General features: G+C 35.1%; 2 protein-coding genes across 5 annotated transcripts; one reads left to right on the forward strand and one right to left on the reverse strand.

Annotated features, from left to right (window-relative positions):
- Nucleotides 1-1,126: 1,126 nt before the first annotated feature.
- On the reverse strand, nucleotides 1,127-5,001 carry LOC8281165 (guanine nucleotide-binding protein subunit gamma 4). Of its 4 annotated transcripts, XM_048371858.1 has the most exons (7): nucleotides 3,662-5,001; nucleotides 2,576-2,628; nucleotides 2,364-2,408; nucleotides 2,228-2,272; nucleotides 1,579-1,853; nucleotides 1,466-1,548; nucleotides 1,127-1,426 (listed from the first exon to the last, which is right to left on the reverse strand). In XM_048371858.1, exons 1-7 carry the CDS (start codon nucleotides 3,818-3,820, stop codon nucleotides 1,205-1,207), a joined length of 882 nt encoding a protein of 293 aa, XP_048227815.1. In that variant the 5' UTR covers nucleotides 3,821-5,001; the 3' UTR covers nucleotides 1,127-1,204. The 4 variants fall into 4 exon arrangements, with proteins under 4 accessions (XP_048227815.1, XP_048227813.1, XP_048227814.1 ...); XM_048371856.1 differs by having other exon boundaries at nucleotides 1,127-1,548; nucleotides 3,662-4,991; XM_048371857.1 differs by having other exon boundaries at nucleotides 1,466-1,853; nucleotides 3,662-4,991.
- Nucleotides 5,002-9,624: 4,623 nt separating this feature from the next.
- LOC8281164 (protein LURP-one-related 6) lies at nucleotides 9,625-10,905 on the forward strand. The gene is made up of 3 exons (XM_002516218.4): nucleotides 9,625-10,036; nucleotides 10,132-10,377; nucleotides 10,504-10,905. The coding sequence occupies exons 1-3, from the start codon at nucleotides 9,800-9,802 to the stop codon at nucleotides 10,645-10,647; spliced, it is 627 nt and encodes a 208-aa protein (XP_002516264.1). The 5' UTR covers nucleotides 9,625-9,799; the 3' UTR covers nucleotides 10,648-10,905.
- The last annotated feature ends 1,117 nt before the right edge of the window (nucleotides 10,906-12,022 follow it).

Genomic DNA, 12,022 nt, shown 5'->3' on the forward strand with positions numbered 1-12,022 from the left:
CTTTAGCTATTTTTTCTTAGAAATCTTGATCTACATCACCACAGCCTGCTATCATTTTATCTTCAAATTCTGAAAGTAACTGGTCAACCTGTTTGTTAGAAATTATTTATTCTCTCTCGGACATTTAACATCCTTTTTACTAAAATATACAGTTTGGAATGAAATTTATTCCTTATCAAGATGCAAGCCCTAAGTTAATCTCTTGGATTAACATGACTATGATTTGCCCAGCTTGGGGATGGACCCTAATATGAAAATTTCCAGCTCCTATTCATCATGGACAGAAACTGAACTCTACGCTTATCCCAACGGACCATTATTTCACTACAGATAGGTAAGATGATACAAACAGTCCTGCCTTCTTCCTGGCCTTGGTTTGAGCATATATTGCAACAGTTGAGCGATTGCAAATGGCTCACCGGTATCGTATGCATACAGTAAGTGCATTATTTTCCACCAACTGATTGTTCTCTGACACCATTTTCTGAAGTTAGCTATTGCTAGCAAAATTGATGCTCTAAACCAGGGCCATTCTTTACATTATTGGCCCTTAGGTTGGTAAGATTACCACTATTGCAGCCCTGCAGCCTTACCTGATTTAATTGACAAAGGTAAAGCCTGTGCACAGCATTATCTTGAATAGCCATGGTTTTAGAGAACTGAAATGAAAAGACAGTTCCCTGTAGTTTACAGTTTTTGCAGAAAAGGATAGTTTTATGGCTGGTGGCCAGTAGCAACCATAAACCATCAAGAATATGGCCTGCCAATTCAATTATTTGGCACCAATAATTTAATTAGTTGTAGGTCCTCTGGTTTGAATTATGCATTTGAGCAAAGGAATGTAAGTGTGAATTAAATGTGTGCTTGACTATCTATAATCAAGATCTACGACGCTTGAAGCTAAAAAACAACAAACTAATGACTGACAAAAACCATTGATATGATTCAAAATTCCAATCCAGCCAAACCAATTGAGCCCCAGAAATCTAATCAATGTAGGATTACTTCCAAACTCTATGTCTTATATGGCACGTATTTCTTGTTTGAACTGAACCGCAGATTTAATAATCAACACTTGATAATTCTAGCTAAGGCCAGTTCATGAAAGCATAACAAAACATACAAATTCAACAATAAGATATGCGTAGAAATTGAACCGTATACTGAAGAAAAAGGAATTCCTCATGGTGCTTATCTTGATGTGCTAAAAGAATAGACAGCATGGATTACAACAAGTTTTTGTACAATTGCAACAAAGACGTACCTTTGGACATTTAGGACGTTTAGGACATTTAGGAGTAGAGCATGTCCACTTAGGACAACAGCATAACCATGTGCAGCAATTGCATTTTGGACATGACAATTTGCAACAAGAGCAATTTGGGCATGAAGGTATGCAACAAGAGCAATCCGGGCACGAAGGTCTGCAACAAGAGCAACAAGAACAATCCGGGCACGAAGGTCTGCAACAAGAGCAACAAGAGCAATCCGGGCACGAAGGTCTGCAACAAGAGCAATCCGGGCACGAAGGTCTGCAACAAGAGCAATCTGGGCACGAAGGTTTGCAACAAGAGCAATCTGGGCACGAAGGAAGTCGACAAGTGCAGCAGTTACAGCTGCATGAGGGCTTTCTACACCTACAGCAATTGGATGTTGGACAAGAGCAAGAGCAGGAGCAGGAGCAACACCAAGAGCAACATTTGCACTTGGGTGTTGAGCAGCGGAAACAGGAGCAGCAGTTGCATAGGTCACAGTCACAGTCACAGAGACAGCACCGTGGCAACTCTGGACAAGGGCAGCATCCCGAATGGCGGCCACAACAGATCCATGAGAAATTAAAGCAGGGTATTCCACTGCAGGAAGAAATGGAAACTTGTGTTATTTGTGGCGGAGTTAAGGCATGCAGAGAAAAAAGTGTGCAATCATTTTATCAACAAAAAAAAATACTAAGTTGTATAAAAAACAATCATAGTACTAAAAATCCATTAATTATCTTAATAAATTAAAATTAGATGAAACATAAAGTTGTTTTGGTAAAAATTATAGCTAAACTAACTAAATGCACTAACAATATGCAAGTGCTTTTAAATTCTAAGTTGCACCACCTTTTCCAATTTTTATCTGGAGTGAGTACTCCAAATCATTTCCATATTAAGTTTAAGCTAACATTAAGTGCACTGATAACATATAGATACAGAACATAAGACATAGGACAAGAAAACAGTACCAAAGCCACTTCCAGAATCGACAAGACCTTCGGTTCTTCCGATTTCTGCTAAAAAGAAAATAAACAAAAAAATAAGTCGAATAGTCCCCTTTCTAAATAGACAGAAAAGATGAAAAGATGAAAATAACATTCTTACGTAGGTATTAAAGGATCTGAATTTGCCACCACAAAATCACTGACCCTGCAGAATCAATTGCAGCTAGCTTATCATAGATGAACAACAGATTTCCTATTTATCCTAGGTTATCAGAATATAATCCCGAACCGGAATAGCAGTAATCAAATGAGCTATTTGTACACAAAAATAAAGAATTAGAAGCTATGCAAGGCAAACACAAATAGACATACTCTTTGCAGCATCTGGTCGCCGGCTGAAGGCCTTGGACAGATTTTAGTTCCTCCTGCTCAAAGTGAAATTGTTAATTAAACTATTGACACTGGTAAACAAAATGGGACCGATACAAAAAAACAAGAAAACATAATTAATCACTTGTTTGCATTTTTGAGTTTTATCACTGCACAAACTTCATGATATGAATCGGTAGCATCAGACATTAATAATAGCGTTTCTCAGCTTTTATCATAAAACAGAAAATGATTGGTTCTCTGCCATTTGTGAAACCTATCACATGATGATGCTATTAGGACCACCTCAAGTTGCAAGAGATCAAACAAAGAAATTTCACCTGAAGTGCCATTTCAGGTTCAAGAAAATCTTTATGAGCACCCGGGATCTATCAATTACAACTGAAAGAAATAAAAATTGAATACGATACTCTGTAACATCTCAATATTTTGTGTAGTTCTGCACAAGTATTTTGCAGAGTACTCAGAAAGTTCACCATTTCTATCTTCAACAAGCTAAACAAGGTTCTTGATGCTTAAAATGGGCTACAAATAGTTGAACCCTCAACCAAAAAGGTCCGGGGACTGAAGAGAAAAGGTAAGATTCTTGCTATGCGAACATGCAACGAGTCTATCCATGATTAGCCCATTAGATTTGGAAAAAGGCTTGAATTTGATGGTTAGGTGAAATTCAGTTAGCTATTACCCCCTTTCAATAGTTTAAACGATAATCAGCAAACAGATTCAGTGCTATCGCATAATAAGTCATGTCAAACACTCAAAGCTTCAGGCAAAAACTACCCAGCTAGAAATGGCTATTTCCATTTTCAGCTGTTCACATATGATAGCTGGTTCTCTATAATATTATTCACAGCAACAAAGGTTGCACCTTTAACAAATAATATACTTTAACATAGAGGTAACAGGTCCTGTCTATGAAAGTATTGCTAATAAATTAAGAAATTCTCCAATCAAGATATGATTTTCTTTTTGTTATTCAGGATTCTCATTTCCATTGAAGTCATATATTTAGTTGCACTAGAATCTTTTCCTTTATAAAGAAAAAAAGAAGCAAATTTAAGAACCCACCTCAAGAAAACCGATTTCTCTCTCAAGCATCTGCACTTTAGCCATTTCTCTGCGCTTGCCATACAAATCAGGATACTCCGGCGGAGACTTAGGACAAGGCGGCGGCAAAGACGGAACAGAAGAAGAGCCAGCGCCACCAGACTTAGGAGAAGCAACCATTGCTCTATAACTTTCTGACGACAAAATATATCTCTCCAAGAAACAAAAAGGAGGTAAAAAAAAAACCACTCAAAAGATGCAAAAATGAGAGCAAACAAGGAATACTAGTAGAGGAAGTAACAAGACATAAGCAACCACTAATAGCAAATAGCAAGGGACAAACAATAAGCGGGCAAGTAATATGTCAGGTGTGTGTATACGAAAAGTTATATTTTTTTCAGTGAGGTAGAGATAGTAATTAAATGATCTGACAAGGATAATTGCGACTCAGAAAATTAAGAAAAGAAAAAAGAAGAGCAGTAAAAAAGAAGAGAGCAGAGGCAAAGAGCTGAAACAAGAGCAGAGGCAGTACATAAATGTAAATGTGTGTATGTTATTTATAGTGGAGATGGTGTTTTTATTGTTTACTTTGCAGAAAGATTAATTTGAGGGGAAGATGATAGTAAAAATAAATGAATGAAAGAGAGCGATAATAAGGATAAAAAGAGAGTCATAACAGTGTCACAGAGTGTGCGTGGAGAGAGATATCTGATGATTTTATTTTTTTTCTTTCTGGAGAGACACAAGACACAGCCTTTATGCATGGTAATAATGATAGTGGTAATAATGGTAAAAGACGGCTGTGCCTGAGAACCTGCAACAACTCTTTGTGCGAAACCCCATTTCTTTTCTTTTTTCTTTTTTCTTTTTTACATCAGTAATAACCCAGAGAAAAAAGTAAGAAAGTTAAGATCTTTGATCAAAATTTGAGAGAATAATAAGCCCAGAAATCTCTCTCTGTGCTGTGAAAATGTATTATTTTCTGAGAATGTGTCTCGCTGGTGGGGTGGTGGATTTGCAGACTGAGAAGAAGCGAAAAGCACGATGTAGTACCTGAGATGGACACGTGATAGCTGCGTAGGAAAGAGAATATAATTGAATATTTTCTTCTTCTTTTTTCTTTAAAAGAAAAGAAGGAAAAAAAGGACATGGTTGTAACTTGTAATGGAGTTTGGATTTAGAGGGAAAAGAAGGAGCTCTGATTTTGAGAGAAAGAAGAAGAAAGAAAGAAGTGAGTAGTAGTAAGTAAAAAACTACTACAAAGGGTAATCTTCATATGAAGTGTGAAAGAAGAAGTGAAGTAACCTATTACAAAAAAGAGCTGCTGCTGTTGTTAGTAGCGCTAAAGCTTGGGAATCTCTGCTATTTCTTGAAACAGGGCAAGCAAAATGCTAATTTTTACACTGAGAAAGCAGGTGGGGTTTACAGATTTCAAGATTTTCATTTCTTTTAGGTCCCCCTTTTTTCAAAAAACTTTTTGGTTCGTGTCACATTTTTTCTTTTTTTGAATTGGGATGCTAGAAAATCATTATACAAGGAGCCAGTCAGAAATGAATTGCCTTCTTCTCTTTAGCTTATTAATTAACATAAACATGTAAAAGATAGCCTCTCTACCATAAGATTTTAACCTTGATTTCTAAATTTGGACCAGCTAGCTAGTGAAAGTGGGACCTGTTGAACCACCAACACATGTGTAAAATTTTCAGTTTAATTATATGGTACAATTCTATATTGTATTTTGCTATCAATATATTAATTAGTATGTTATTTTTTTATAACTAAAAGATTACTCACTCATTAATAACTCATTTTTCTGATTAAACCATAACTTTTAACTTGACAAGTTTTAATTAATTATATCTTAATATTAGTATGTTAATTAATAAATTAACATATTTTATAATCTTATCGGATTATTATTATATATATTTAATTAGATAGTAATTAATTAATTAAAAGGGCAGTCCCAACCCAAGCTACCTGGATTTAAAAGTAAAAAGTCAAAAATTAAATTAAAAATAAAAAAGAAAGGGAAGTGGGGATTTGAAGGGTTAAGAAAGAAAGCAACTTGACTATTTAGTCATCCTTCACGCCACCTTGTTCAATGTTTTTCACTCGCCCAAGCAACAAACCACACCCGATCCACATTCCGTACGGTTCACATCTCTCACCCTTTTCTATTCACCACGCGCGTCCATTTCCCGCGTGAGCACAAGTCCCCATTCCTCTCTTCTTTTTACCTTGCAAAGAAATGGGACCCGCTGGTGGGGTCCTGAAAATCTTTGATGGAGAGGTGGGGTCCGACTTTGAGACGACAAGTCGATGGGGATGCCTATTCCCGCTCTTTTCCAAAGTTTTATGTACCGCTGTTAATTTTTCTTTTTCTTAAACAAAAAGAAAGAAAAAAGCAGGTTAGCAGTTCAAGACCAAACAATGTTAACATGAGCCGGGTGCGGTCTGAGTGTGCAGTGTATATTTTGTTCTCTAGAATCGGCAACCAAGCAATCATTGTCGTTTTATGTACCATCTTTCGCCTTTTTATTAATTACCCTTTCAACAACCTTCTAACTTCTAATTTTTAAATTTTCTTTTTTAATTTATTAATAAAAATTAAAAAAAAAACTCAAAAATTAAATTTTATTAAAATCGGATATATATAATTACTATTAGACTAAATTATCTATACTAGAGAAGAGAAAACCTAAAAAGATTGGACTACACACATCATGAATATTCATAATTTCTTTACTGATGTCAAGTGTTTTGAAAGACATAATTTAGAAACTGGTTAAGCTGTTTGTTAATATATTGCCCATGTTTAGCAGTTACACATTGGCTTCTCGCTTGATATTAATTGAGATAGTAAACTTATTTAATGTGAAAGTAAATTTCACTATTTTCACACAAAATAATATAAAAATTTATTAATTTTTAATCAACAGGATAATATCACATCTCTCATTTTAGTTGAATCAAATTAAACACCATGTAAATAGAACCTTATTAAATGGAAAAGCTATGAAGTTTCTTGGGAGTCATATCAGCTACAATAGATAATCAAGTGAAGAGCTATTCCCTTTGGGTATACGTTAGAGGTTCAAAATCACAAACCCCAGAACTTCAAAAGCATCATCATTGCATATTTAGGACCCTGTGGCAGGTTGACAGTAGTAAGTACTTCACTATCATTACTATTTATACTGCAGCTATAGTGTATTGCTGCACAATATTATTGCACTTCACCTGATTTTAGACTTCTCAGAAAATAAAAGGTTAGAATCGTGTTTTACCAATATCAGAACATGCACTGATATGAAATATCAAAGTTGCTCTCTTTATTAAAAAATAAAATTTAAAAAAAAAAAAAAAAACTTTCTTTTATGTAAATTAATCTAATTCTGAATTTCATAATTTTTCAATCAATTAAAGACCAATTGAATAGCATTACTCCCATCTCCACTCCACTCGTGGAGGCTCGACCAATCATGATGATCCACCTGTTGATATATTAATGAAATTTAAGTAATTTTTCCGTCCTCACTTAAGAGCCCATACAAGCACTCGGTCTTGCAGCGTTGATGCCCCTACTGAAGTTGATAATCAGCCTTTGACTCTCCAGTTGTAAGTCTGCGCATCATGTGGTGGCGGTGTGTAGGTCCATGGTCCCGCCATTTAATATCTTATGCATATAACTTAGCAACTGTGTCAGTATGGCTGCCTACAGTCCTTCCCATTTTGGATTTCCATATCTCTCTCGTGCTGAAAGATTGCTACTGATCATTTTATAATATTTTCTATGGTATGAACGCCTTGCCAAATTCTCATTCCTAGTAACACTTACAGAAGGTTATGCTATTTTTAAAGAGAAAGCCGCAGATAAGTTGTTAATAGTTTTAGAAATTGAATCTCAAATGAAGTTCAATCCTCTTGTTAGATAAATAATTAAAATATAAATTTGTTTAGTTTTATTAGATCATTCAAAACACATTCAAATTGAATAGAATTAAAAAATAAATTAAATTATTAGACTATTTTTTCTCTTTTTGATTTTTTTTTTTAAATTCTATAAAAATTGATATAATTAGTTTTAGATGAAAGTTAAATTAGTAAGAGGTGGAATGGTGAAATCACATTAATTAATACTAAACAAATTAACTACAACTATTTAATTAGTGATATTAAAATCACACCGAAAAAATTATAAGACTTCTACTGATTCGAATTTTGTACTCTTTCGCTATTTTTAATCAATTGGATGCAAAGAGGAACGTGTATATATAGACAAAACTGGAGTCTCAATTAACCCTTGCAAGGAAATCAATATTTACAGCATGTCACTTTTATTATTGTTATTAGATGATACTTCCTCTTATTCATACACATACACATCTAACGGGACTATTCAAAACAAATTATAAATTTGTCCCGAAATGAATTATAGAAATGTCTGTAAATTACGGCACGTAATTTCTATCTTTGCTCGTGCATGGTAAAGCATAATGCACCACTTTTCCACATTACCATTCTGTTTTGTTGAGAACTAGGAGCTTTATAATGCAATTTTAACTCTTTAAATACTTCACCGTTAACTCTTTAAATATTTTGCTAATTTAAGTATCAGAATGGATTTGATCTAAACTGACCGGTGTTTAACTAGGGATGCAAAATCTATGATGTGGCATCACCTGCCCAAGCAGATTCTAACTGGGGAAGATGTATATATTGCCAGGACAAAATTTACGTTTGCCCAATTCAAAACACTCGAGACATTTAAAAAATTTGTGATAGAAATTTGATCGAATGATAATTCAATTTATTTATTCCTTTTCTCTATTAACTTAAGCAATATAAGAAAACAATTCGTGACTGGAGGTTTTTGTAAGACTGAATAGTTGCAGGTAAATGCTGTGACAGCCAACAAACAAATGTGCAATCTTCCCGAAACCATATATGTAATCTCTCCTTAATCATATATATCGGGAAGTTTTCTTATTCTCTAGGCGTCAATCTCAAATTAAATGTATGCTGAACCGTCATTTCACCGGATAATACAAAAGAGGAGGAATAGTTGTAAGCATTAGCAATGCATGCATGCATCCTTGCAACAATGCATAATTCTTTTGACATTAACTAAATTTTCTGTTTTAATTGTCAAAACCCTATGGTCGAATGCTTTGTTATCAAACTTTCTTTTACTTTCTAGCTTTGTGATCAGTCTGTCATTTAATTAATACCAATTTACTGCAAGTTCCGTACATCGGAGTTGCTGGATTGAGCTTCCAGCCTAGAACTGTCATGGGCTCTGTTTCCTGGACATCTTTTCTAGGCTCTGGGCCTCTGGCTTCTGTCTCCTGTCTCAAGCATTCTTTTGACCTTCTATAGCATTACTCTGGACACACAATTGCATCACTTTCTTTTTGCAGTCCGAATGAAAAGACAGGGGATAATAGATGAGTAATAAGGTGTAGTCCTCCCAACACTTGGAGGTCTCTTGGCCCATTGTACGATACTTCAGAAACATCCATGGAAAGTTATCATCACATTGGTGGGAGGAGTAGTTTAAGGTTAGAACCTACGAAAACTCTCCAGTAGTCTACTTGTTAGGCATAACTCAGCAATTCAGCTACTAACTAATTGCTTAACTAGCATAATTATTCAGGATTTTAGATCTAGTTACCCACACTTTAATCCAATTCTACTTCAAGAAATAGTGCGAAAGTAGGTGACTTTAACCAGAGAACAGTTAGGCTTTGAAAGATTCTCTTCCAAGTCAATAAGTTAACACATTTTCAAAAAGCTCACAACCCTTTTTTGAAAATAACTCAGCTAGAGTAACCACCTTTATCCTTTAGCAATGTATCAATTATGAGAAGCTATTGAATTCACGCACCCACTCTCTCTTAGCACAAAGGCGCGTGAATCAACATTATACATCTTCAACAAGTAATCTTTGCTATGCATATGCGCCATATTCTCTCACCTTCTACGCATCACATTGTCAAAAAAGCTATGCCAAACCTTTGAATCTTGTAACGACTAAGGAAACTATGCTGTCCTCTCATTTACTTTAGCATCTTCTATATATATACATTAACTGATTGTTGCATTGTGTATATAGAAGCTAACTAAGCAAGAAAGGATCCAATAACTAAGATAGAGATGGCTGCTATAAATTCAGGCACCATGCCAATTGTTAGCAAGTTATATTGTGCATCTTCTCAGGTGGTACTTACTGTTAGGGAAAGGCCTAACGTAGTGAATGGTGGAGGGTTTGTTGTAACAGATTGCAGCCAGAAGGTTGTTTTTAGAGTTGATGGGTGTGGAGTTCTTGGCAAACAAGGGGAGCTAATTGTTCGCGATAGTGATGGCGAGCCTTTGCTTCTTGTTCGTCGGAAGGTATGTTTTCATGCATGATTCTTCCGTTCGTGCATGTATAAGTTTAACGATCACTTGCATATGCTTAATAAGCTTGTTTAATGAAATTTGATCAGGGAGGGATGGTTCAGGCTTTGAGTATTCACAGGAAATGGAAAGGTTTTACTTTTGACTATGAAGGATCCCAGAAGCTGGTTTTTAGCTTGAAGGAACCAAAGGACTCTTGTTTGTTAAGGAACAATGCAATCAGAGTCTCAACTGAGCCAAGAAGAAGCAACAAAGATTGGGACTTTGAGATTAGAGGTTGTTTCCCTGATAGAGACTGTAGAATTGTTGACTACTTTGGCAACATTATTGCTCAGGTAATTAATTCAAGATGCTAAAATTGAATGCAGCATCGATGCTCTTTCTAACGTTTCAAAATATATGCTTGGGAAAGGCCATGTTAACTAAATAACTTTGTGAATTCGTTTTCTGATATGTGAAAGATTGGAGTGAAGAAGGAAGTAAACGAGGTGATGAGAAGTAAGGATCTTTATCATGTAGTGGTGAAATCTGGCATTGATCAAGCTTTTGTTTTTGGAATCATCTCTGTTCTTGATTATATCTATGGTGAATCTACGAGGTGCTGATATGCAGAAAGTGAAAATGACTAATTAATCTTTTGTTTTGTTTTTAGTTTCATGGTTATGAAGTTGATTAGTATGTAAGTCGAATAAAATAAGCTGTAGAAAAGCTTCGAATGTTTCTTTGTGAATGTTAAAATAATGATTAATTAGTTTGCAGATGAAGATTGGCAGCTCCATGAGATGCTTATATTGATTATCTAGTATTAATAAGCACAATATAAAGGATCAGTTGCAGAATGTTAAGGATTTTACTTCTTTCCATGCATGCGTGCTTGCTTCAAGACCAAGTAATGAGAGTTTCCTTTAGTTCATCTTCTTTCCTCTTTTAAAAGAGAAAAATATATGAATTATATATATTACTATAGTAGGACATAATAATAAATAGAGAATAAGTGAAAGCCCTTTCAAAAGATTGATTTAGAATTTAGAGAAAGAGTATAACTCAACAACAATATTTATTTCATCACCCAAAGAAAAACAATAGATATATAATTAGATTCTCAGGTTTGGACCAATTAAATAACTGATATCTCAATGCCCAATGCTAAGGTCAAAAGAAAGTGCAAGAATTTCAACCACTATAAGAATTGAGTCTTGTCAAACGCTTAAAGCAGTTCAGAGTTTATGCGGGTTGAAATTGATTTCCATCTCTCATTATGAGGGGAGGAAAGAAAGGACAAGGATCAATCAAGAAAAGAAAAGATAAAAGATGCTAGGGACAAGAAAAATTACTTAACTTTAAAATTAGAGAATACAGGGTTCATGTCCTAGGCAAATAGAAATTAAAAAAAAAAAAAATTAAAGCAAGAAGACTATGCCCAACAGTAGCCAGAAAACATTAGTATAACTAAAGAACATGGGTCTCAAAAATGTGCAATCCATCCAAAAAGGGTGCGAAAGCTGGTGAAACAGGCTGCTGCGGTTTATTACTACCGGTCTTTGACGTGTTGTTGTTGGTGTCACCTTTCTTTGGGTCGTGAGTTTTGAGCTCTGCTGTCTTATTTGATTTCTCTAATGTATCCGTCTTATTGATGATGCGCGGAGGCATGACAGGCACACCAAATTCGTCGCCGAAATAGTCAGGAGGAATAGCAAATTTTAGTGAACCAAAAATAGACATGCTGCTGTCTGTAATTGATCAAACCTTATAAGAGCTGAAACGAGACAAGGAAGGAAGCTGAGATTGTAAATTAGACTTTGCTATGTCATGGCTGACACTAACACGGGCCTTATATATAAACGCAATATCTCTCCTCATCCGAACAGGAAAGTAACTTTTACTTTGAAGAATATCCAGAATAGGATTTGCTAATTACTCGTCAAGATAAGATTTGCTAATTACTCTTCAAAATAGGATTTGGTAATCCCAGGAAAACAA

Source organism: Ricinus communis, chromosome 3 (genome assembly GCF_019578655.1).
Source record: "Ricinus communis isolate WT05 ecotype wild-type chromosome 3, ASM1957865v1, whole genome shotgun sequence".
NCBI lineage: Eukaryota > Viridiplantae > Streptophyta > Magnoliopsida > Malpighiales > Euphorbiaceae > Ricinus > Ricinus communis.

What these genes read in the sequence shown, in the direction of transcription:
- LOC8281164 (XM_002516218.4), top strand. Translation starts at nt 9,800, where the DNA reads ATGGCTGCTATAAATTCAGGCACCATGCCAATTGTTAGCAAGTTATAT. An exon ending in TGCTTCTTGTTCGTCGGAAG is followed by an intron (nt 10,037 to 10,131) that starts GTATGTTTTCAT and finishes AAATTTGATCAG; the next exon opens with GGAGGGATGGTTCAGGCTTT. An exon ending in TTGGCAACATTATTGCTCAG is followed by an intron (nt 10,378 to 10,503) that starts GTAATTAATTCA and finishes GATATGTGAAAG; the next exon opens with ATTGGAGTGAAGAAGGAAGT.
- LOC8281165 (XM_015717420.3), bottom strand. Translation starts at nt 3,820, where the DNA reads ATGGTTGCTTCTCCTAAGTCTGGTGGCGCTGGCTCTTCTTCTGTTCCG. An exon ending in GAGAAATCGGTTTTCTTGAG is followed by an intron (nt 2,629 to 3,661) that starts GTGGGTTCTTAA and finishes CACTTTGAGCAG; the next exon opens with GAGGAACTAAAATCTGTCCA. An exon ending in CGATTCTGGAAGTGGCTTTG is followed by an intron (nt 1,854 to 2,227) that starts GTACTGTTTTCT and finishes TTCTTCCTGCAG; the next exon opens with TGGAATACCCTGCTTTAATT.